Source organism: Lepidothrix coronata, unplaced genomic scaffold (genome assembly GCF_001604755.1).
Source record: "Lepidothrix coronata isolate B3197 unplaced genomic scaffold, Lepidothrix_coronata-1.0 Scaffold14, whole genome shotgun sequence".
Lineage (NCBI taxonomy): Eukaryota > Metazoa > Chordata > Aves > Passeriformes > Pipridae > Lepidothrix > Lepidothrix coronata.
Window position 1 is genome coordinate 2,873,457 of NW_016690194.1, and position 24,384 is coordinate 2,897,840.

Genomic DNA, 24,384 nt, shown 5'->3' on the forward strand with positions numbered 1-24,384 from the left:
AAATATAAGAAAATACCTCTAGCTACTTGGTTTCATCTTGGTTAAGATATTGGGCTTCTCATAAAATAGCGGAAAACTATCTTCAAAGCTTTAAACAGATTCTACTTCTTTTTCTGCTTTTGATTGTTTAGGTCTTTCAAAGGCTAAGAATTGTTTGTGTCATTTTCTACTGAACTTTATTTTACAGACTTGGACAACTTGCTGTATTAGCTGGGATAGACCAGTCAGATTTTGGCCTTTTGGGGCATTCGCAAATGAATTCTACTCTCAGTAAGCCTGCTAACATGGTAAAGGAGAAGTCTTTTGAAGAAGAAAGACAGGAACATAACCAGAACAGCAAAGTAAGTCTATAGACAGAATGCTAGAGACAAGTTTAATTGATACTTTTTAATGTACCTTCAAGCTGTTATCCCCCTCTGATTCATGAAGTATTACTTCAGCCTTTTACTGCAGCTGCATTTATACAGATGGTAATATTTCAGTGAGTAATGTAAGCTTTTAAAGTATTTGCCATTTGGAACATAAAACATAGTATTTTGTAATGTATTAAAGTATTGGTGGTAATTATGTTGTTTCTTACTCTGAAATAAGAAGTTCCAATAGTGGTATACATTCATTAAAAATAAAAAATACCATGACTACATTTTTTAGAAACATTTAATAATGATACATAGTGGTTTTAAAAACCTAGTCTCATAGTAGAGACTAGTACGATGTGCCTGCTGAAAATCACAAATTATCTTCTAAGTAATTACAGTGTATATGCCCAGTCCTGATGGATTTCTGTATGGCCATGACATGAATTTGAGGCAATTACAAATTTTCAGTATTTGCAGATAGTTCATAAGGTTTTCATTTCTACTCTGTCAATTAGTAGAAAATCCTATGAATTTTTCAAAGGAGATACTCAAGTTCCTGTAATAAAACAAACAAAAAAACCTAAACCCAAAACAAGCAAACAAAGAAAATCAAACCCAAAAGAACAACAAAAATAGCCCAGGCTTAAGTTTTTAAGGCTATTAAAAATGAAGATACTGGCAGACTATAGCCTTGTCCAAGTTGAATAAAACTGCCATATCTGAGAATCACTCTGCATTCCAGTGTGTTCCTTTAACTGTCCTGCATTCCTCAAGACCATCGTGAGCCTCTAAAATATGTTAAAAATTTTGGGCTTAAAAAAAAAAAAAAGAAAAGTTCTAAAAGTGTGGAAAACAATTTCCAGTTTGAAGACTCCTGTTCTTATCTCCTAGTACTGGTGATTAGTTTAGATTCTTGTAGTGGCGAGTTATCGTGGGATAGACTTTTGGGACTATACCTTTGTGAACTGCAAGCAAACATAATGAATTGCAGGTATTTTGGAATGATAGACATGATTAGGCTTTGGCTGCTTCAGTGTAACTGACACATCTTTGTAGTATAGATTTAAAGCTAGATAGGAAACTGTAATGTGTCTACTCTGTGTATATATGGCAGTTGCAATACTGGCTTTTTTCCTCTCTGTTTGCATCAGTATCTTCATTGGAATCTCTCATTTCAGAACAGAATAGGGGACATCCAGCTGTCTCTTCCTGGTATGTTTCAATCCCAGATGGTTATGAATAATGCCTTTTCTGCACTTAGAGAAATACAAGAACTTCAGATTGCTGGACAGCAGTACCAGCTAGGCTCATGGAAGGAAACTGAAGCTCAAAGAATTGACCAAAATAAAGAGGATAAGCCTCGCAGTAGTACACCAATATTCTCTGAGAGGAGAGTCAAACAAAATGAACAAGCAAAAGGTCACTCAGCAAGGCAGTTGCATTCATTTGCTGATTCCAGTGTACATATTAAAAGTGATGACAGCAGAGTATCCAGTGGTATGTCTGTTGAAAAAGGCAAAAATTCTTCCTCTAAGAAATACATCCCTAGAGCAAATGAAACGGCAGCTTCAGCTACTGGAGCGAGAGGAAACCAAAGTACACTACAAGCAGTAAACAGCTCTGGAAGTGACACTTTAGGATCTGGTTCTGAAATACAAGAAAGCATATAAAGTGTTACCAGCATTTGAAATGGTTCTAAAATGTTTGGACTGTTGTTTACACTTGGAATATTAATAATAGATTTTGGATGTTTCAGTATAGTTTGTGAATTTTTTGTAAGGTAATGAAGACTTTGTGACTTTTTAAAACATTGCATGTTGTTTCATGTTTGCATTCCTTGTCATGAGAGATTTTGAATTTTGGAAACACGTGATACACTTAAAATGGTACCTGTCAGTTTGTACTACACACAGAGGACTCCTGGCATATGGATTTCATTACCTACACTGGTCTTGGTGTAGACTGTAAACTGTTTGGAGCCAATAAAGTTAATTTGAGTACAGTTTTTTTCCAGTGTTTATTTCAGTGTATTCCAAGGTAGGGCAAAAAAGGTTTGGGGGGAAACATCAATTCCTGCCTGACAGTGTGTGGGTATGACATTTCCAAAAGTAGTGGAAGTTTCAGATTCAAAAATGAGCCCAGAAACATCTCTGCAAGAAATCTTTAAATATAACCATCTTATTGTATACCAGTCATACCAGTTATTAGTATGATGCAGATTATAGAGTAACACACACTGGAAGGGACCTTTGGAGGATGTCTAGTCCAGCTCAGTTAGCTTGCTCTCAGGACCTAGAGGAATGTGAGAAAATAAAACTAAAAGAATATCATTGTTCTAAAACTCCTCGGATTTCCCCCCCAGCTTCTTATTTCAGTCCCTGTGCATAGGCAGCTGATTTGCAGCTTCTGAACTAGAAGATATTTTTCACATACAGGAATTAGGCAGGATGGTTTAGGCTGAACTGGGGGGAAAAATATTGTATAACTTTCTTTTTATTCTGAGATCTGTCATGTGAGTTCTGGAACACAGAAGATCTGTAGAAATTCCTGACTCCTGTTGCTTTATAATTATGAAAAAACTCATGAATCATCAAATGGAAGTTTTCTACAGAGCAAATAGCACAAGTTTACCTTAACTATTGCAATATTGCACAAGTAATTGCACAATGAAAGTATGTTCTTTGTACAGACTTTGTCACTTCAGAATATTAGAAGGTAATACGTTAATCTGTGTTATTTTTCACATACTTTCCCAACTGTTTTTCTAATTCTTCAGTCATCCTTTGCTTGTGATTTTGGTTTGATTGAACAATTACATGCAATCTGTATATTCAGCATTAAAAGGCTATCTGTTCCTTTTTTTAAATTTAAAAGTCTAAAGCCAATCCCTGAGAAATGCTGGGTAAAATTATAAATTCAAAAGTGTTTGGATTTGTGAGGTTACCAATTAGGAATCTGTTATTCGTCCTTAAAAATACAAAAAAGAATTTAGAACAGTTTATTTATTGAAGGCCTATAAGCAGGTGATATAAAATACCTTTTATGTTAAGTACTTAATTTTATATATTCTCTTTGACAATATGAATTATGTAAAAAATAATAATTTAAAACAAAATTGATCAGGCAATTTGCAATTGAGATTGGCATGTTTTTTTTCCAGTGGATTAATACTTAATCTTTTTTTTTCTGTAAAATCAGAAACATGAAGGATTCTTCATCTCATCACTGGTGCTGTGGTATAGCACTCTTCCTGTAAGAATCTGTAGTGCCTACTTTATATATAGTTCTGTGTTGGATCTGAAGTTAGTAGAGACAATGGATTGAAGTCACCCAGAGGAGAAGTATTTTTTTAAGGCTATCATGAATATTTCAGAAGTTTCAAGGGTTTTGCTTACAATTTAAAAATGCATTTACAAAAAATATTTTATATATATAAGTAATTATTTTGTATGTCTATTTAACAATATTTTAATATAAAGTAAAATATTTTTGTTTATTATGAGTTCTTATATAAACTGTTTAATCCTTTTGGTTAGTTAATATTTTACGTATTTGTGTTCTTGTCTGACATAAAAGCCTGAAATCAATGGGCCATCTATTTGCTAGAGAACATGTTACTGTTTATTCATAAAACTCAATATTTTTTTCTCTCTTCATTTAGGCTTCCGAAGAACTTTTCACAGTTCAGAACTGTGATCTCTGGCAAACAAATTAACCTCAAACCCCTGTATTGTAGGTTTCAGCAAAATTTGCTTGTCTCACTAGTTTGCTGGACCACACATTGCAGCTACGTCCAGAAACAGTTGCCAGGTTGCTATGTAGTCAGTATTATTTGTCTTTAGTAATGACGTCAGTTTGTCAGGTATAGTACCAGAGAACTTGTGTACACTTGCTCTCCTTGAGTGAGCTGATCCTTTTCCAGCAGTAGTCAGTCAATGCTGTCCAGCATAACATGAAGTCACCATGAGCCTAATAAAAGTTGACTGAAAACTCTGAAACTTTATTTACACTTTTTCTGTGTTTTTTTGTGTTTTATTTTAAATCTGTCTTGTTTTTCCAGTTATGCAACATAGTAAATACAGCTCTCTCTGCTTCTGTATTAATTATGCAAATTCATGTTTATCCCCAGGGATTTGTGGCAATGCAAGGGTCAAATTCTCTGTCAACTTGTAGAAGCCAGAAGCATTCCTGGAAGTCATGGGTTTGAAAGCCTCTAATTCATAATAGGTGACTATGAATATTGATATGATGAATTAATGGGGTTTGATGTAATAAAAATATTAAATCATAATTGCTGATAGCAAAATATTAAAATAGGAGAAATCTCAATTCAATAGAAACAAAACTCTTATGTGACCTGTAGTGTTTCTCTTCATTCTTTCCAACTGCAAAAGGATAACAATCCCTTCCCCAAAGCAAAAATTTCTGGTTTATACATTCTTATCAATTTTCTATACTTCCCATCAATGTATTATGTGAACTTTTCTAAAGCTCTGCATGGCAAAGCTTCCAGCACTGTTGTCCTCTGATCTCACAGGAGCTGCTATTTTTGACCCTTCTGGTCAGGATGGGACTTTGGTGAGGTGAAAACTACAATACCTGGTATTTACTCCCAGTGCTCTGAGCTGATACCAGCACCAGCTAGCCTAGTTTGTGTTTTTGTGTTCTAGCTCTCTGCCAAAGGATTGAATTACATTTTTAACTCCAAAGTTTTAATTTACGTTGTGGTTTGTGCCACACAGGATTGAAGACTGATCCTACTCAGATGTCAAAACAGTTTCTGACTTGAATCATTAACCTACACTACTTCTGACTGCTTCCATTACCCCTTCCTACCTAGGATGCCATTGCCCTAGCAGATTGAACTTTGAAGCTGCCTCTCTGGGCAGACATAAGTAGTTTGGATTTAATACTGGGAAAAGCCCATATGAGGAGCCTGTATCTCTGGAGCCGATTTTATTTCAGACACTAATAAAAATAATTAAATTGTAGTCACATCTATGTTGCTACTTAGCATTTCAGTAGAGGCTTCCATTTAATTAGAACTGATTTAAATAATTAGAAGTAGCGTAGTTGTTTTGGAGGTTGTGGCCTGAGACATACTCTAAAAATACCTTGCTGTTTTGAAGATAATGTATTCAGCCTATAATAACGTCTGTGAAGTTTGCAGTTATCTCTTCAGAACTGAGGAGGTTTCTGGTGTCTGAAAGCAAGTTTGGTAGGTTTTTCTTAAGCTATAGCCATTACTGAAATTAAGATTATCTTTGCTCTCAAACCAATGTCTCTGTTTTCAGTCTTTTAAACAAAATAATTTATGTAACGTGTTAACTAAATACCAGATCAGGCTGTGATCTGTAAATTCTTTTTACTGTTCCAGGTATCACCTGACTTGACAGCAAAAGGAATGAAAAATGATATTTTATATAAATCTCAGTATTTGCAAAGTAACAGGCATTGACACTTTCATTTCTGAAAAAAATGCAGATTTAGTATACAGATGATTAACGTTGATTAGCTTGGTGAATGTGCAAGGGACTAAAGAAGGGCCAGTGTTACAGGTAACACTGTAGTCTAAGGTGTTCGGGAGCTGTGCTTTGTACATACGAGAATTGTGAATCTTGTCCAAGATACTTGAAGACTATGGGATTTCGTGATGCCCATCTGTTTTCAGTCATACTTCATGGCTTGTTTTATCAAAATTGATTTACTGCTACTGCCTGTAACTTCTGAAAACTGTTAGGCACCATGTCTCTCCCTAAAACAATCAGAAGAAATTGGGTGACCTAAAATCTTTCCTTCAGTTACAACAGTTTAACTCTACAACCTCTATGTTTTCAATGAACAAAGGCATGTGTGGAAAGAATGGTTTAGTATTCAGGAATATTAGCCTAGACTTTGGCAGACCTCAAGGCAAGTCCGTGCTCTGCTATCTGTGAAATGAATTAAGTTTCAGAGCTCTCTTGATTTTATTCTCTTCCTATGAATTCAAGTGGCAATTTGCCTGCAACAAACTTTTCAAGAAAACAGTGCGCAAGGTGCAGGTACTTTTTGGCTTGGAGAAGGCAGGGATCCTCCTCTATGAGGAAAGAATTTCACCCAAAATATGAGAACATTTGGATACTGTAAAACTACCTCTTTAAAGATGAATCACAGAATTGGTCAGTATGGAAGGAACCACAGTGGGTCATCTGGTCCAACCTCCCTGCTTGAGCAGAATCATCCTAGAGCACGTGGCACAGGATTGCATCCAGACAGTTCTGAATGTCTCCAGTGAGAGATTCCACAACCTCTTTGGGCATCACTGTGGATCGCTGTTTGTAATTTCTCACATCTTCATGCAGATTGCTTTTGGAAGAAGTGTCCCAACCCTGCAGCAGCAACCGCGTGGGGAAAAGCAAAAGTAAAGTTACAGCAGGACATGTTGTTACGGTAGTTAATTGTGGGGGGGGGGGGGGCGTGCGCCTCCCTGCATCTCTACCCACTGACGGCTGCGTGTGCACTGGCACCACACCAAGGTTCACTAAGGTTTCCCAAATGCCAGGCAGGTAGGAAAAGGCAGATCAACCCCCGTCCCGGCGATCGCAGCACGAGCTGCCCGCTCCCCGCCCGTGGGCTGCGCTCGGCCCCGCCCGGTCCCGCCCGGTCTCACCGCCTCGGCGCGGCCGCGCTGCCAATGGGCGGCCGGGACAGGGGCGGACCCCGCCGGGCCCCCGGCGGGGGGTTTATATCGGCCTACCCGCGGGACCGCCGGGGTCGGCACCGACACCATCCCCAGGACGATGGACGGCGGGAGGCAGGTGGCGAACTTCGGGGCCGGGCCGGCGAAGCTGCCGCGCTCCGTGAGTAAGGGCCGGGCTGGGGCACGGCGCGGGTGGGTGTCCTCGTCCTCACGGCTTCCCCGCGGGCGCCGGCTGCAAAGCAAGGCTGGGGAAGCTCGAGTAAATAGTCATTAAAAGAGTTGAGCCGCACAGCGCCGAAACCTCCTTTCTTCTCCCTTCCCCACACAACGAGCTGCCATGGTAAGCTTGCAGTTTTGGAAGCGAGCCCTAATGTGGTTTTTGGATTGCTCTCTGAGTTGTTTTTTTCCAAACCAGATCATATGGCATCCAGGGCATTTCGTTAGTTTTGGGATGGGAAGTAGGTACTCAGTGCAGAAGGGTAGCTGTGTAGAGTATTCCATGAATCGTCTTTTTAAAGAAATTATAGTGAGTGTAGCGTAGACTCAACCTTCTGGAAAGTTGCATCAGCAGCCGTGGATTATCCAGTGGGATATGGAGAGAGGGTGGTTTTTTCCAAATTGCACGCATCTGACTTTCAACTAAGGGTTATGTACTGTGGAATTATTTTTTTTTCTTGGTTCTTTTCTTAGTTCCCTTTGTAGGGGAAGAGAATATCTGTGTTATTTCTTTAAAAATTTTCTTTAGGCAAATGAATTTGCTGCAGAGAAGCTTTCTTGATTTTTTTGTTTGTTTGTTCCCTCTCCCTCCACTCTCCTTTCCCCTCCTTCTTTTTTCTCTCAGAAATGTCCTTTGTAGGTGAGGTTGCCAAGAAATTTGTTGTTCTGTCCTGAATCCTTAGTTTCCAAAAAGGGCTCTCAATGGGACTGCTGTAGTACCCAGGTCTGTGACAGACTATTGAAAACTGGATTTAGGGTTTGAGTAGGTCTTTGCTGAACTCTGTATTATTAATCTGTTTTCTTCTCTTGAAGTGCAGTGTTCCTATGTGGACTACTCTATCATCTTGCGTGTTTCTCTTTGATTGCGATTCACGTGAAGTACTCAGACTCATTGAAGCATAAAGGTGGATGGAGCAATTTGTGGCCATTATAAGACGTGTTGTTGATGTCTGCATGGGCAGATTGTCTGATAAATATTACTAGCAGAACTGGATTTTATCAAGCAGTTCTAGTAGTCTGTGTGCTCCCTTTCATTTTTCCCCCCTTTTCTGGCATGGATAAATTTGATCGTGGAACATGGTATTTAAAACTTCATAATCTCTAAAATAAAAAGCAGCACAGTTGTTTTCAGTTGACCTCTTGCTAACCAGCTGTTACAGTTTACAGACCATGCAGATACCTTGTCAGCAAGGTAGATCTCTTGTTCCTGAACCTGTCCAGAGTGTGCAGTTTCTTGTTAGATCCTGGGGTGCATTCATGTAGCATTTGTTTTGCTGACTGTTCTGCTGGGGGTCCCTCTTCTCCCACTTCTTTAGGAAAGCCAAGAGTGTTCTGGCTCTCATACGAGAATTTACTGAAATCAGAAGCTGCAGATCCAGTGGCCAGAATCTCATTCTACTCTGTTAATATTGAAGAGCTATTGGAGAAGACAGAAAAAAACGTAAGGCTGAAGCAGAAGATTACTTGGCTAGGACTTATAGGAGTGACCTGGTTTTTTTGGTTGTCTCAAAATTTTGCTTCATTTCTTTCTTAACTTTCAATAACATAGAAAAGGCTCATCCTCAAAAAGTGTGGAGCTTCATTCTGTAAAACCAGTCATTGTCCTGTTGGCTTGGTTTAAGATATTCAATTCCCCAAGCTGACCTTTTTCTTTATGTTTTTTCAATACCTTGTTTGTCCTATTTACACAAGTCAAGTGAAAGATCACAGATGCAGAGGTGGGTATGGGTGTTTAGAACGCTTGCTTAGAAAGAGTTTGTATGAAAACATGAGGTGTTTTGTAAAGCTTAAGAGTTTAAGAGTTCCGTTTGACTTCTAGAAATCATTCTGAAATCTGGAAATGTGATAACTTAAAACATGGTCTCCACAACAAGCATATGATTTAAGTTGGCTATCTTATGAAGACCTTTCAGCTGCTAGATAGAATGAAATTATGGTGACTATACTTCTGTTAGACTCACTTGGCAACTGTCAGGTTATTGCAGTGTAGAGTAGCTGGCATAGGCATGATGCATCAGCAACTCCAGATAGTTGAAAAATCCCTTAATTTATTTCTGGATTTTTTTTTCTTTTGTTAGGTATTATTAGAAGCACAGAAAGATTTGGTGGACTACAAAGGGCTTGGTATAAGTGTTCTTGGTAAGACTTGAAAAATTCTACATTTTTCAGAATTTCGGTGTTTTATCAGAATTTCGGTGTTTTATCAGAATTGTTTAATAAGATTTTTTGATCTTAGTATTTCAGCTCCTTTTCTAATACCTTATTCTGGTAGCATGTATGTCCAGAGATCACTGTTTCATGGTCTATTTCCACCATTCATTAGAGGATGCTAAAATGATAAATAGCCTGATGTTTAGTGATTCAAAACAAAGGACTAGAGACAAAAGATAACAAATCATATCTCAAACATTAGTACTTTCAGGTCTTTGGAATAGATGTGTGTGTGTGTATATATATATATATGTATATATATATATATATGTATATATATATATAGGCAGTTTATAAAAAAATGATTTTGCATAACTATGAAAGACTATGTACGTATACACCCATACTGTATACAGATGTACTGTATACGTGTGTCTGTATATACGTGTATAGATACCATATATAGTTAGTATCTTACATACTGGATGGCAAAATGCTTTACATACATTTGATGTATAGCATCCTTCCCATTAAGAAGGTAGTATTGTCTTGCCATGAGGAGGAGATGTCTTCTGTGCCATATAGGTAGCTGACTGGCTTTTCAGCCCCAGCTGCACAAAAGGTTTATGCGACAAGATGGTCAGCACTTTACTAGTCCTATCAAACTGTTTAGTTGCTAAAAGTAAAATGTGCAGCTGCACAGTTTGGATTAATATTTAAATTGTATGCCTACACATGGAAGGCAGCCTATGGATTTAATAAGAGGGATTAGTATTAAGTATCCTTAATGTTTAATTACCATTACTATATGAAGAAGCCTTGCTAAAAATAATAGAACAAAACAAACTCCTGTACCTTATTATATACTTGCTACAACATTATTAGCAGAGAAGATTCTTAGAGTGAGGAAAAATTAAACCTTTGTAGGGAGTAATTTTTTTTTCCCTGCAAACGTAGTTGCTCTTGGGAGTAGTAGGTTCATGTGTGTCCAAATGGACAGGATTTGCCTGTATCTGGACAAGACTGCAGATATAAGTCTTCTCTGGGTATTTAGAAAGGGTCGGAAAAAAAAGAAGTAGAAGTGGGAACTGGGAATGACAACCTTCAGGCATTTTGGGTCAGTAGTGTAAAAGATTTAAAGCTTAACAGAATTTTTAAATAAAATTCATGTATTACCATCCTGTTTCATGCTGTTTTTATTTTCTGTTCCATCAAAGAAATGAGCCATCGTTCCTCAGATTTCACAAAAATTTTAAATACAACTGAAAATCTCACGCGTGAATTGCTGTAAGTGAATTACTTTCTGCTTATTTTTATTTTATGATTGTTCTAGTTACATCAATAATGTGGAGACCTTTCCGTGAAAGCACCTGTTTGGTTGTTTTTCCATGCATAGGTACTGTGTATGATAGAGTCATAATCTCGAGGAGGACACTGATCTTCTGTTCACCTGATACTTATATTTTTGAATTTGACAAAGAGCTCCTATTAAGTTAAGATGTTTTTTATATGACTACTGCACACTGACAAGTTGACTACATTTTGAAATGTGGATTTTTGTCACCTCTATAGAATTCATGACGGACATGACCTTAAAGGAATAAATGCAAACAATAGAAATCAGTTCTATAGTGGTATAGGGGTGATGTCTGCATTGCTTGTAAGTCCAGTTTTATTAACATAAGCTCTATGGATGTGTGTTAGAATTGCTGATCGAGAGCTCTTTTCTTATGTGTAGTATGACACATTTTTTTACAGTTTGAATTATATTATATATTATAAATATATAATGGATTAGAATTACTATTCTCATAGCAGTTAATAATGTTGGTGATTTACATCAGTGCTTGACCCTCAGTCACAGCCAGAACTGTCAACAGAGGGATTTTAATGAATAATTTGAGCAAGTAATTTTGTGACTGTATGAGCAACACTTGCTCTGCACGTATAATTTACTGTACCATTGCACTTTCAAACTGAAGGGTCTCAAAGTGGAATTCTACTGGGAGCACTTTGGTGTGAAGTCCTTAGCCTGGCAGAAAAGCCATGAAGATAGCAATAGACAAAATTAAGTCAGCTTTAATTCTGATGGAATGTCATTCAAGTTTCTATGTACTATGATAGTACAGCTACTTGGGAATGAATTCATTTAATGCAGTCCTCAGGGGTGGGGAAGGAAAGCTATTCAGAAAATTTATATCACTGAAATGTATAGCATTATTCTTAAGTATTTGTTACTCAAGACCAGTGCTGAGGTAAGTTAATGGGATTGGGTCTAACATCTTGGCAAAGAGTCTTTGAAAATTACAGCGTTCTTCCTCAGTTGCTGTTAAATGCATAGTATTGAGTAATATGCATTCTGTGTCTTCTGGGAATAATAGAAATGGTTATTTCTTTTATGCAGAAATATACCAGACAACTACAAAGTTCTTTTCCTTCAAGGAGGTGGATCTGCTCAGTTCAGTGCAGTCCCACTTAACCTTATCGGTTTAAAGGAGGGAAGACAGGCAGATTATGTGGTTACTGGAGGTTGGTCAGCAAAAGCTGCTAAAGAAGCGGAGAAATATGCTAAAGTGAATATCATTCATCCGAAACTGGGAGCCTATACAAGTAAGTTGATGATTGCATCCATCTATGTGAATGCTTAGCTTTTAGCCTTGCTCTAAAAATGGATCTAACTTAGCTATTGGGCTGTTAAATGTTAACTAGAGTTGACTGCCCAGCACTCAAAAGATTGTCTGCCACATCTCTCAGCATTCATCACTGGGAGATCTGTTAAATGACTTAACAGTCTCCACCAGAAAAAAGATTGCGAAATAAGGCTGAGCAGATTCCAGAAAATAAGTGGCAAGAAGCAAGTGTCTAAGTAGAGAAGTGGTCTGGGTTGTCTCAGTTTCTTTTAACATTTAACTGAGTTCTTAAGCTATTCACAGGGATATTGTGAGGTGTTTCAGTTTCATATGCAATCGGTGATGAGATTGCTCTAAAATTTAGAACCATGTCTGGGATTTTAACCCTCTTGAACCAATATATGGGAGACCTGAATTCTATTGCCTACTTGTAAGGATTCCTAAATACTTCTATTTCCCAGCCCTGTATCACTGAATATACATAAATAATTCTTGGAGCAGGAACGCATGAGTCCTAGTTTCTATTACTGCTAGTTTTGCTCACTTTTCTTCCCTCTGGTCCAAATTATAGCATTTGAATGGGGAAGATTGGCAAAAAGAAAGACCAAGAATATCCCCGTGTGAGTTAGTATATTAACTGGTGATTAGGGCACTAACTTGGAAAATAAGTTTATGTTCTCTGAGGCACAGGAAGGAATGGAACCCACAACTTTTCAGTCTGGGGGAGCATATTCACTATTTGGTAGCTGTAGATAAGGGGAGAGGCAGTAAATAATCTTCCCCTCCCCCAGCTCTGTCTTCCCTCAGGAGGAGGAGAAAAGAAAGGAAGAGCAATTGGAGAAAAGAGAGGAAGAGCAATTATTTGTTCTATGCAAAACCTGTTCTGTGCTGTCAGGACATGCCTTTATATTGCCTGTTGACATAGGAAATCTTTACAGTTTTGTAAATCAGTTGCAAAGCTTAAAATGGGAGGAAGGTAGATAACTTTGTGTTTGTTCAGCTTGGGTGAGACTGAAATGCTTCTGGGTTTGCACAGAAACACGGCTTTAGAGAACTTTGGCAGTGAGAATTTGGATGCTTCAGTGGTTCCAAAGGCAGCAAGAGGATTCTTGAACCTGCTGCCTGAATTCCTCTGAAATGCTGTTTTGGCCCCCTAGGACAGTAGTTTATAGTCTGGAATTGTAAACTTGATGAAAACAGTTTGAGAAATAAGGGGTGAAAATAAAAAGGTTTTGCAAGATTAATGATGGCTCATCAGATACACTGTCTTCCTGATAACAACATAATTAATGCTTTATACTGCAAAACTGCTCTGCATTTGCACTTAGGTTCCATGTTCAAGTAGAATTGCATGCCAAGAAAATTACTTGTCTCCAACTGATCTCTGGGTTTCTTTTTTGTCTGTCTCAGACATTCCTGACCCAAGCACTTGGAATCTTAATCCAGATGCATCTTACATCTATTATTGTGCTAATGAAACTGTCCATGGTGTGGAGTTTGACTTTGTACCTGATGTCAAAGGAGCAGTCTTGGTTTGTGATATGTCATCCAACTTCCTGTCCAGACCCGTGGATGTTTCCAAGGTAAAGTATTGGACACAGTGGCCACAAAAAGCATTTTCAAACTTGAATGCATATAATTAAGCACTTAGAAATGTCTGGATGGCCAGAGATGCTGAGTGGTGAAATTAAGGATGTTTCATTAATTGAATATCTGATTATGGATAGAAGTGTTGAATTTGAGATTTCCATGTCTATCTGTTTTCCTTATTTTTTCATGAAAACTTACTAAACTATCTTAAAATTTTTCGTGTTAATAGCTGCCCAAGATTATTTGTCTACTTGGAGGTCTTCACTGTGTACTATCATAGTACACAGAAACTTGAATGACATTCCATCAGAATTAAAGCTGACTTAATTTTGTCTATTGCTATCTTCATGGCTTTTCTGTCAGGCTAAGGACTTCACACCAAAGTGCTCCCAGTAGAATTCCACTTTGAGACCCTTCAGTTTGAAAGTGCAATGGTACAGTAAATTACACGTGCAGAGCAAGTGTTGCTCATACAGTCACAAAATTACTTGCTCAAATTATTCATTAAAATCCCTCTGTTGATAGTTCTGGCTGTGACTGAGGGTCAAGCACTGATGTAAATAACCAACATATGAGAATAGTAATTCTAATCCATTATATATTTATAATATATAATATAATTCAAACTGTAAAAAATATCATCTGAATCATATTTAGTCTGTAGATAGTATATATATAGGCTATACGGGGTACTGTGAGTCAGATTTTTTAATCTTGCATCTTATATGAGAAATCTGTAACCCCTTTTAAGTTCCCAAAGCTTCCTGTGCTGCATAATTATGGTGTCTGCTTCACAGATAATACAGAGGCAGAACATAGTATTTGCCTATGTTTGTAAAATGTGTTATGAGTAGAAGTGTTTCTGACTAGTGAAGTAGCATGTTTGACATTTCTTACCTGTGTGTAGCAAAAAGGAGTAATTTTTAGTGCATTTATCATGGCCTCTCCTGATCTTCCTTTTTGAGCAGGTGGATTTTATGATGCCTGTCCTGAAATACCAGATGGGTTGAAAATACTGTGAACTGTGTCTGAATTTATTTTTAGTAAATTTGCTCAGAGTAGTGTGAAATTTGGGCAGGCTTCCTTGAGAATTATTTGTGGTTATTAAATAAACATTTAGCAAATTGTTGTGAAACTTGTGATTATCTTCCTCAGTTGAATAGCTGTTAAGTGCACTTTGAAATCAGAGCTTCTCCTAACTCTTCTTTTGACCTACAACTTGCTCATTTTCAACACATTCTCTGGTATGTTCAGCTGAGTAGTATGCCTGTTGTATAACGATACTGGTGTTTTACTCAGTTGTAAGTGAATGCATGTAGCAAGTCTTTCTTTTCTTCTTCCTTTTAAAGTTTGGTGTGATTTTTGCTGGTGCTCAGAAAAATGTTGGCTGTGCTGGAGTTACTGTTGTAATAGTACGTGAGGACTTGCTGGGATTTGCACTGAAGGAGTGCCCTATTGTACTGGATTACAAAACACAGGCAGCAAATAGCTCTTTGTATAACACTCCACCATGCTACAGGTAAGTCACCGTGCTATGCGCTTTCCCTTATTCAGAAAACTGCTGCACTGCCATCTGCTGCTCTTACCTAGAAAAGCTTCCAAAGTTGAGTATTTGCTCTCAAGTCACTGATATGTTGGAGTCTTTCACGTGACTCCTGTGAAAACGTGGGGTGTCCAGCCATGTGACTGTAGTAGCGTTTGGGTTGCATAGTGCAACTCAGCCACAAAGGGCGTGGTCTTTTTCAAGCTAAATATTGTATGTCATAACTCCACTGTATAAGTTTAAGGATGCAGTTCTGATTTACAAGAACACAGCTCTAGTCAATTCAGTGGTGATACTTTGATCATTGCAAATAGGTAATTTGGCACTTAGACTTTCTTCTTGGACTAAGTGCAGTTTTCTCCTCAGGTTATTCTCAGCATTTGAAACTCCAGATACCTATTGATTTTCTTTAATAACAATATTTACTATTTTCCAGTAAAGTTTTAAATAATATAAAGTATCACAAAACTACATATTCACAACTGTTGGTTTTGAAATGGAACTGTAGAAGAATTTTTTTAGAAGGCAGTTTAGTTGTTGCTTTGCTTTATTCTCTAGTACAATTTTCTGTATTTCTTTGACTACTGTCTCAGTGTTTGACTTGGTATCCAAAAATAAAATTGATCAAGCTTCCTAGTCATTGCTAACAATCAAGATCATGAAATTTTCATGTACCTAATGATTTCATGTATACAAGGAGCAGAACAGACTACACCTTGCTTTTTTAAAATCACTATCTCCTGGCTTCTGATTGATAGCTAATGAAAAGATGCTTTGCTACTGGAATATTTAGATTTTGAGCCAGTATACCTTCCCATTCTTAATCGGAAGAACTTTTATACCCGAGTCCACTGAAATGATTAAAAGAAAAAAAATTCAAGTATCCTTTTTTCCCCTTGCTTTTTAAAAATAACTTTGAAAATAACAATTTCTACTTTTCAAGGTAAGATTTCCTTTTCATTCACATAATCTGATAAGGCAGTGTTTAGTCTCAGCTTTAACGTCTTGTTCATACATGCCAGAATTTGCAAAGTTTAGGCTGCCTAATGATTTCCAGCAGATATTAAACAAACTGTATAGGCCTAAAGGTCAGTGATTCTTGTGTGTAAGGCCTATAACTTAATGCCGTTGCTTACTTGAATTCAGTAAAATTTGAGGTGATACTGATTTTATCTCTGAATCTGCTGATTGTCACTGCAAAGTGTATTATTGCAATGACATAGGGGCAGCTGTCCTTATCAGAAGAACAGTATATCTTGTGAGCATTTGTTTATTGCAGATTTTACAGTGCAGAATTTGTTTTCCCCAGTCATATGTGTACTGTAGAATGTGTAGTACTGTAATGGTGTATTCTTACTGGCAGCCTGTCTGCCCTACTGGCTGGGTACACCCAGCATTCTTAGGGCTGCTGTTAAGAATTAACTATACAGTGTTTCCAGATTTTTGTCTTCTAAATGTAGCTTTGTAACATAGGCAGTATGTATGTCTTTTTTTTTTCCCAGTGACCGATGAAGCCACTATTTCATGATCGATTATTTGCCAAGTCACACATACTGTTTTTGGACATTGTATACTTGAAAGTGCCAGCTTTTAAATCCGGCCATTCATGTTTTCCAAGTACGAAGCTATTTCCATTTGAAAAACTGAAGTTCTGCTTAGTTGCAGCACTTGAACGCAGTGTTGTTCCTCTGTTTGAATAGCAAAACAAATAAAATTCTGTAGCTTTATTTTAGCCACTGCAAAGAACTTATGAAAAGAAAGTGCTGCTTTAGGTATAACTCAGTATCTGTCAGTAACCTTAACAGGGTAGTGAGAGGTTAAGGGAGCAGAAAATAAAGTTAAACCAACAGTCTTTCTCATTTCTGATCACTGTCTTACCAGATTTCACTTCATGCTACAGACCCCACTGGAGTACACTCCAGAATCCAGAATGTAATGGACTGAAATGTTGGCAGGATGCGCATCTGTTTGGCTTGGCTCTAACTGTCTGTTCCAGTTTAAGGAACTGGCAAAGCTTCTTAGTTCTCTTTTTCTCTACTCTTTTCCTTTCACTTGCTAATGATTTGCTGGCAAACAGGCATGAAATATTAAATGAATTTGCAAAAGCTGCTTCAGCAGGATGTTATAAATTAAGGTGATGCTGATGGCTTTAAACTCATGGTGCTACAGAGTTGACTCCATGACCCTGATCTGTTTAGCTAAAATTGGCAATGAATTTGCTATAAAAATCTCATTTCCAAGCTCTGGAATGCATTTTGCATTTAAAATTGTTCCAGAAACATTATTTTCACTGACATAAAAGAAGGATAAAAGATTTCATCTGGCCCAGCTTTGTGAATGACTGTAGGACTGACTTCTTGGAGTTAACTTGTCCAAGAAGTTTTGCTCAAGGAAGTGAGGACAAGAGGTGATTGTGGCCCTGTATATTTGGCAGGGGTGGTGTAGGCTATACTTCACTTAAATCCTTTATACTGGGGTACTTCACAGCATGCTGTTATAAATGTGGCAGGATTGTGCTCTCAGAGCTCTAAGGTGCTTGTAAAAGGCAATCTGTAACCTTGATTTGCAGCTTTTCTACAGTGTTCAAAGATTTGGTACTGTCATCCTCTTAGAAATTAAAAGCAGCAAAATTAAAACAGTCTTCTGCTAGATAGGTGTTAGGGAAACTTGTAGGGTAATGTTCTCTGAGCACTCCCTTGGAATCTATAATGAAGGAATTAATAAGAACAAACTTGTTAGAAATAGACCATAAAAACTTGTGAGCACGTTTTTATGTAAATTGTTGTAGTCTTCATTTGCGAAGCCCAGCCATGATGATGATGATGTAGTCGTGGGAAATGCCTGAACTTGAACAAGCTGAGTTTTGTAGGAAAAGCACAAAGGCAAAAGGCCTCAAGGATTTTTTATGTTGCACTTAGTAACTAGCTTTGAAATACTTGGTCCCAAGCCATGTCATGCCAGTAGGCTTCCAGATCTCTACTTAGAACTTGAATGATAATGAATAATTAAGTGTATTACACCACTATTTGTTTTGCCAAACTTCACAGTTCATGTCAGCAAAAGGTCTTTTTAGACAAAAATGGGATTAAAGTTTTTATTTTTAACATTTGTGAAAATGTGGTTAAATTTCTGGCATTATTAATGCACATGCATTTGAGATTCACCATTGTATTTTTGCTAAAGCAGCTGCACAGGGTGAATGCTATTAACTTCTATGCTAAATCTGGCTCCTTCTAGGACCTGACAGGCAGTTGTGTAGTCAATGAATTGGCAGTCCTTGCAGCATGTTTAGGGATGTCCTTGGGAGCGCTGCATGGCTGCAGGAAACCTGTAGGACATGTCCTTCTGTGCTACAAAAGATTAACTTTGATCCAGCAGATTTGTTGCTGAAACATTTTGCAAACTATTAGACAAGACTTTTTTCTTTTCTGCTTAAATATCTCACTGAAGAATTTTCTTTTCCTTTTGCAGTATTTATATCATGGGATTGGTACTGGAATGGATAAAGAATAATGGTGGAGCTGCAGCTATGGATAAACTTAGTTTAATCAAATCACAAATGATTTATGATATTATAGACAAATCTAATGGATTTTATGCGTAAGTTGCTATGCTTTTCCTTTTGGTTTCGATATTTGTTACAGAGCCAAACATGTTCATAACTTTCAAGAGTTTGATTGCAGTGTATTTTTCAAGTCACCGTTTTTGAGGACTCCCACAGAAATTATTTGTGCAAACCATTTACTTGGTAACTGTCCAAGGCTGACTTTCATTCCGGTAGGAAGTTACTCCAAATGATCCTGTACAGATCAATATTGAAGCATACTGAAAACATATTCTAAATTTAATAAAATTCAGGAGCCTAGGAGAAGAGTATACTAAACACAGATAGGCAGATTCTGGTTTGTATACTTACTGAATTTCTTGGGGAAATACAGAACAAAACAGAGAAAGTGATCTGTAAGAAAGAAATTGTAGAGACCACTTTTGCATTGTATTCTCCCTACCACCTCTTTCAGTAGTCAAAAAATCTGCTTTTTCTCCGTCAAGCAGTGCATTTTTATTTGCTAATCATGCTAAGTACTGAAATGCTTTCTGAAATAAAAGAAGATCAGACCTCAAAATGGAATAAATTTTCTTTATGTGCTTTATGTACGTTTATTTTCTTCAGTTATTTTGATGGCTTTCCAAAGCAGATTTAACCCTCTGATTTTTACATATTGTTGTAAGGTATTTTTCAGCTCACAGGACCTATGTACAGTTAAAAGCTGAAGTTGTAATAATTTTAATATTCACCAAGCGCAGCCTAGTAATTGAGTATGAAAATGCAAAATATTTTCCTTCACTTTCAGTATAAAAGCAACAGTTTGGGGACCTAACTAATTTTCAAGTCCAAGTTAGGATAGGGCAAATTAAATTTGGATTTTAGATTAAAGCTGGTTGCAGTCTTAATTGGCAGGGATAAGGTTTCATCATAATATATAGTACATTGGGACTGTGATCCTACCCCAACAAAATCTGGAGGGCTTTTTATAAACCTCAGAAAGGAAATAAAGCCTTGAGAAAAACATTTTGTGACAAACAGAAATCTGTTTCTGGCAAGTTGGTCTGTAAGGCAATGAGTGGGAAATGCAGTGCAGATGGGATGGTAAATAGTCAGCTGGGAAAGCAGAACAAGCTTCACTGACTGAGCTGTAATGCATCTTCTGGAGCAATACAGTTAAGATTGTGAATTTTTTTATTGTATCTATGACTAAAAGGAAGACTTAATCTGAAGATGCCTTCCCAGCTGTAATGTGCCACCTAATCTGTGGAATGCTTCCCTGGGTAAGCAGTGTGGCAAGCCATTTAGCAAATGGAGCCTTTCTTCCATGAAGTGCTATGTGCCATTAGCAGTTTGCTTTCCAAAGTCTGTGCACCGAGTTACATCAGATTGTCTAATAGCGACTGAATATTCTAAAAACTATAGCATGGCTACAGTAATTCAGGCATGGGAATGCTTTTAAGCATAGGCCTTTTCGAAGAGTGTTTTTGTGGTTGAGCCTGAAGCAGAAAATTTGAATAGGCAGGTATTATGATGGATTTTTTTTTTTTTTCGTTTTGGAGACGTATGGACAAAGGAACAAGGGAGAAACTAAGAAGAATGATACCCTTTCTTTGCCAAATAGAATAATAATAGGTATGAAATATACATGAAGTTTATGAGAACTTATTCCTAATGAATGCCTGCAAAAATTTACATCACAGCCTGAGGAAGGAATAAATCTGAAGGCTTCATATCTCCTTTGTAACTACAACCACTGAAGAAAGATATTTAAATCTTCTCCAGTTTCCCCATCCTTTCTTACCTTCACAAAATAATTGAAAAGAAATGTATTTTGAATTTTCCACTTTAAATTAGGTGGAATTTTAAGGTTTTAAAGAGCTGTGGTGCATCTTGTATATGTTGTGGCCATGTACACAATGCCACATTTGTTCTAGAGATACCTCTTCTCTCCTTGAAGAGATGATTCTGAGTAATACTGATTTAGAAAGTGGACTGAAACCGCTAACAGAAGTCACTGATGTCTGTGGAAATTTTGTAATGCTGTATTTTTATACTTCCTTTACCTTTGTTTAGCTGAGTCTGATTCTGGTATCATGTTTGACTAGCTGAGTAAAAATAAGTGTGTTAGTCTTTGAAAACAAAGAAAAGAAACTCCATGAGACTTACTCGAAATTCACTGTACCTAAACTCACTTATCCTAAGTAACTGTTTTCTTTCTGTTTTGGTTTTTCTTAGGGTGGTTTTTTTGTGTGGTGTTTTTTTTTTTTATTATTTTTTTATTTCATCTATGTACAAACCTCTTACACATTTCTCTGGGGCAATTTTGAGTATGTCGGGAAGGGTTAATAAGCCTTCCACTTTACCATTTCCATTAATATAGTTGGTTAAAAAAGGAAGGTTGCTTTCTTTCACAGAAAATAATGACCTTTTTGATTACAGAGGATCAACTTTGGTTCTAAACGGATGTGATTATTCACATTCTGAAATTGTATATAGCTGAAAACATAAATTCAGCATAAAGTGGGGCTAAGTATTACATTCTGCAATCTTTCTAGATGTCCAGTGGAGAGAAAGAACCGAAGCAGAATGAATGTTCCTTTCCGTATTGGCAGTGTTAAGGGTGATGAAGCCCTGGAAAAGAAATTTCTTGAGAAGGCTGTGGAACTTAACATGATATCTCTGAAAGGACATCGGTAAGTATTAGTCAGACGAATCTCTTTACTATGCAGAACAAACTATTACTACGGTAGTGATACAGCAGCAGGCATTGTGCATTGACTTACCAACCTTTCTCATCATAAGCTCTTTCTCATATTGGTTTGGCATCACTTGAGAGGAGTCTAGAGACTGTAATCAGAGACTACTGGTAGCTCAACTACTGCTTAGGTGTGGTGGTGGGCTTCAGAGAGCTTTCTGCTTAATTCTGCTTTCTTTGGCAAATCTGTCTCTGTGCAAATGCCAAAGAAGGTGTCACTCGATGTTAGATGGTGGCTTGTCTGCCTGGTGACAAGAGTTCTTCCCCATGTTCAGTAGTGTTTGTGGGATTAGCTTTTTGATGTCATAGAGCTACAGCTTTGGAGCTGTAAATAACTGATAAATACTAAGCTTCTCTAGATCGCAAGCTTGCCTTGAAGAATTAAATATTGCTTCTCAGTCACATAAAATATGAGTTTTATCCTTTTAGAGTAGGGATGGGTTTAAATGTCTGTGCATGTTATTAATGTGGGGGTTTTTTTAGAATATGCAAAACTTTTGGGTTTTTTTCTCCTCTCTTCTTTTCAATTCAGATCTGTGGGAGGAATCCGTGCCTCTTTATATAATGCGGTGACTGTAGAAGATGTTCAGAAGCTTGCAACATTCATGAGAAGCTTCATGCAGATGCATCAGTCATAAATGCCCTTGGGTTAGAGCCATGCTGCACATCTATGAAATAAAAGCTAAAGAGTTTGAAAGTTGCTGTGGTACTGCCCAGCTATAGCACACAAGTTGTATTTTCTTTTAGTTCCTGTAGCTACTTCAGTTAACTGCGTGGGATTGAGGCCCAGTCTTGCAATGACTTGTCAATCTTGTCTTTGCTGAAGGTGAGGATCCCTAGACTGATCACAATTAGTTCCAAAATTTGAAAAACAGTATTCTCAGTGTGTAGGTAAAACATGAGTAGCATTGTAAGATGCTATGGATCTGAGTCTGTTTCTTGCTTCTAGTCACAAATAACTTCAGCAATGTCTTGTTTTCAGTAAACTTCAGAAAACAAAATTTGTCATAAACTTTCTGTAATGCTTTACAAATACTCTGTGACTGCACAATGAAGCTAATGTGGTCCCTAAGGACATCTAGTTGCCTTATTGGATATATTCCAACAGTATACCACCAGCAGTATTTAGGAGTTAATACTGGTGTTCCTACCTTGAAAACCCTACCTTCAGACTACTCCTCCCATGCTTGAAGTACTATCATAACAATTGCAAATAACTAACTGTGGTTAAAGTCTGTAGGACTGGGCCTCTTTTCCTATTATCATTTATTAGTTTAAAGCTAAGATTCATGAGTCTGATTAAATCAATTTATAAGATTTTTTTACTTCTCAATGCATTTTGTATATTAAAATCCTAGATTATTAATTTTATATTCTTATTTTGTAGTATGCCTATTTGCTGCTGCCAAAAACTTGTTCTTAATTTGTTAACTTTGTGCCAAACTGAATTGCTGTATTCCACTCAATGGACTGGTGACTTTCTCTGCACTGACTTCCTAGCCCAAAGTGCAGCAGACCTTCTTGTCTGGTGCTTCTTAAATGTCTTCACTCTCCAATTGCTCCAGTACTTTTTCTGCCTTTTCGTTGTTTCAGTTCTGTAGGCTTTTGTATGTGGAACTTTGTCCAGCTGTAGTAAATGCAAGTCTTAACTTCTCTGCCTTTTCCTGACACTACGTCACACTTTTGGTCCTACTGTCTCACTTGATCCTTCTGCCTTATTGCAGACTTTGATACTCTGGGCTAGAGAAGGAACTATGGTTATGCAAAGATCTTCAGAAGATCTTCTAATATAGTACCCTTGAGTTACTTTCCTTTCTCAACTTGTGACTGTACTGCCAATGACCATATATTGACACTAACCTCCTATTTTAACTTGCATAGAAGCTATCTCCTACTATCACAGTGTTTATCATTACTGCAGCTAGTTTTGGACTGTAAACTCTTCGGTACAGAATGGGGATTTTTTTTTTTGGATTTTTATGTAATGTCAGTACAGTAGTAACAATTTAATAATGATAATGATGTATTGTCCCTTTGTTGATGGAACTTCACAGCAAATCACTGGAATGTGCTGGGTTTTAGTTACATTCCTATTTTAAGATTACTGTTTTAATTTTTTTGTAAACTTAGTGTAACTCAAAGTAATTAAAAAAATTATGTGAAGAAAATAAAACTTAATCACGTCATGACATGAAGTACCAGTGTGTGAAACTTTTTGCTTTCGTCACTTTCAGAAGGATGAGAAGTCATGAATAACATATGTTAGAATTTTAAATTCTGGTATCCATCATGGCTAGGCTTTGTGAACGAAGATTTGGGAAGGGCTCTACCCACGTTTGATACAAGCATGTTGGTGACTAAAAAGGCCAGTATGAGATAGGCACGTCCGGTTGCAAAAGGCACAACAGAAAGACTCCTTAGGAAATGTATTCTGGAAGGCACGATTCTTTCTGTGTTGTCTTTTCTCCTCTAGAGTGATCCTGCGTGCTTTCTCAAAGGCATCAGCAGCGTTATAGATGGTGTGTCTCCAGGCCTCCCGATTGGAGGCCAGAGTAGACCAGTTATGTTGATCAGTATGGCCAAGGCTGAGATGTTGTTTCAGGGAGTCCTTGTATCTTTTCTTTGGGGCTCCTCTCTTGCGGCAGCCAGTGGCAAGTTCCCCATAAAGCAAGATCTTCGGGAGGCGGTGGTCCTTCATCCTTGAGACGTGCCCTGCCCAAGGCAGCTGTGTTCTCAGCAACATGGCCTCAATACTTGTGACTGCTGCTTGTTCTAGAACAGATGTATTGGTCACATAATCTGACCAGTGGATGTTTAGGATTGTATGGAGACAGCGTTAATGGAAACGTTCTAGGAGTCACAGGTGGTGTCAGTAGATGACCCATGATTTGGATCCATATAAGAGAGTAGACAC

At 37.5% G+C, this 24,384-nt stretch overlaps 2 protein-coding genes across 11 annotated transcripts in view; both read left to right on the forward strand.

The window, feature by feature from the left end:
* Nucleotides 1-4,362, forward strand: part of CEP78 (centrosomal protein 78) — a 30,557-nt gene extending 26,195 nt beyond the window's left edge. For 3 of the 9 annotated variants that reach the window (XM_017806249.1, XM_017806251.1, XM_017806248.1), the window contains exons 15-16: nt 188-341; nt 1,511-3,514. In XM_017806249.1, the coding sequence (XP_017661738.1) occupies nt 188-341; nt 1,511-2,029 (673 nt within the window). In that variant the 3' untranslated portion in view covers nt 2,030-3,514. Of the gene's footprint in view, nt 1-187; nt 342-1,510; nt 3,515-3,557; nt 3,612-4,020 lie in introns of those variants that run through there. The other 6 variants (XM_017806255.1, XM_017806257.1, XM_017806253.1 and 3 more) reach the window with 6 other exon arrangements.
* Nucleotides 4,363-7,068: 2,706 nt separating this feature from the next.
* PSAT1 (phosphoserine aminotransferase 1) lies at nt 7,069-23,668 on the forward strand. Of its 2 annotated transcripts, none has more exons than XM_017806259.1 (9): nt 7,069-7,198; nt 9,333-9,393; nt 10,623-10,692; nt 11,810-12,015; nt 13,446-13,618; nt 14,975-15,144; nt 18,640-18,768; nt 21,271-21,408; nt 22,003-23,668. In XM_017806259.1, the coding sequence occupies exons 1-9, from the start codon at nt 7,139-7,141 to the stop codon at nt 22,106-22,108; spliced, it is 1,113 nt and encodes a 370-aa protein (XP_017661748.1). In that variant the 5' UTR covers nt 7,069-7,138; the 3' UTR covers nt 22,109-23,668. The 2 variants fall into 2 exon arrangements, with proteins under 2 accessions (XP_017661748.1, XP_017661750.1); XM_017806261.1 differs by having other exon boundaries at nt 7,122-7,202.
* Nucleotides 23,669-24,384: the final 716 nt, after the last annotated feature.

Bases quoted from the DNA above. Each gene is read 5' to 3' on its own strand.
- PSAT1 (XM_017806259.1), top strand. From the start codon at position 7,139: ATGGACGGCGGGAGGCAGGTGGCGAACTTCGGGGCCGGGCCGGCGAAG. The intron at 7,199-9,332 runs GTGAGTAAGGGC...TTCTTTTGTTAG, and splicing joins CGGCGAAGCTGCCGCGCTCC to GTATTATTAGAAGCACAGAA. The intron at 15,145-18,639 runs GTAAGTCACCGT...TTCCTTTTGCAG, and splicing joins AACACTCCACCATGCTACAG to TATTTATATCATGGGATTGG.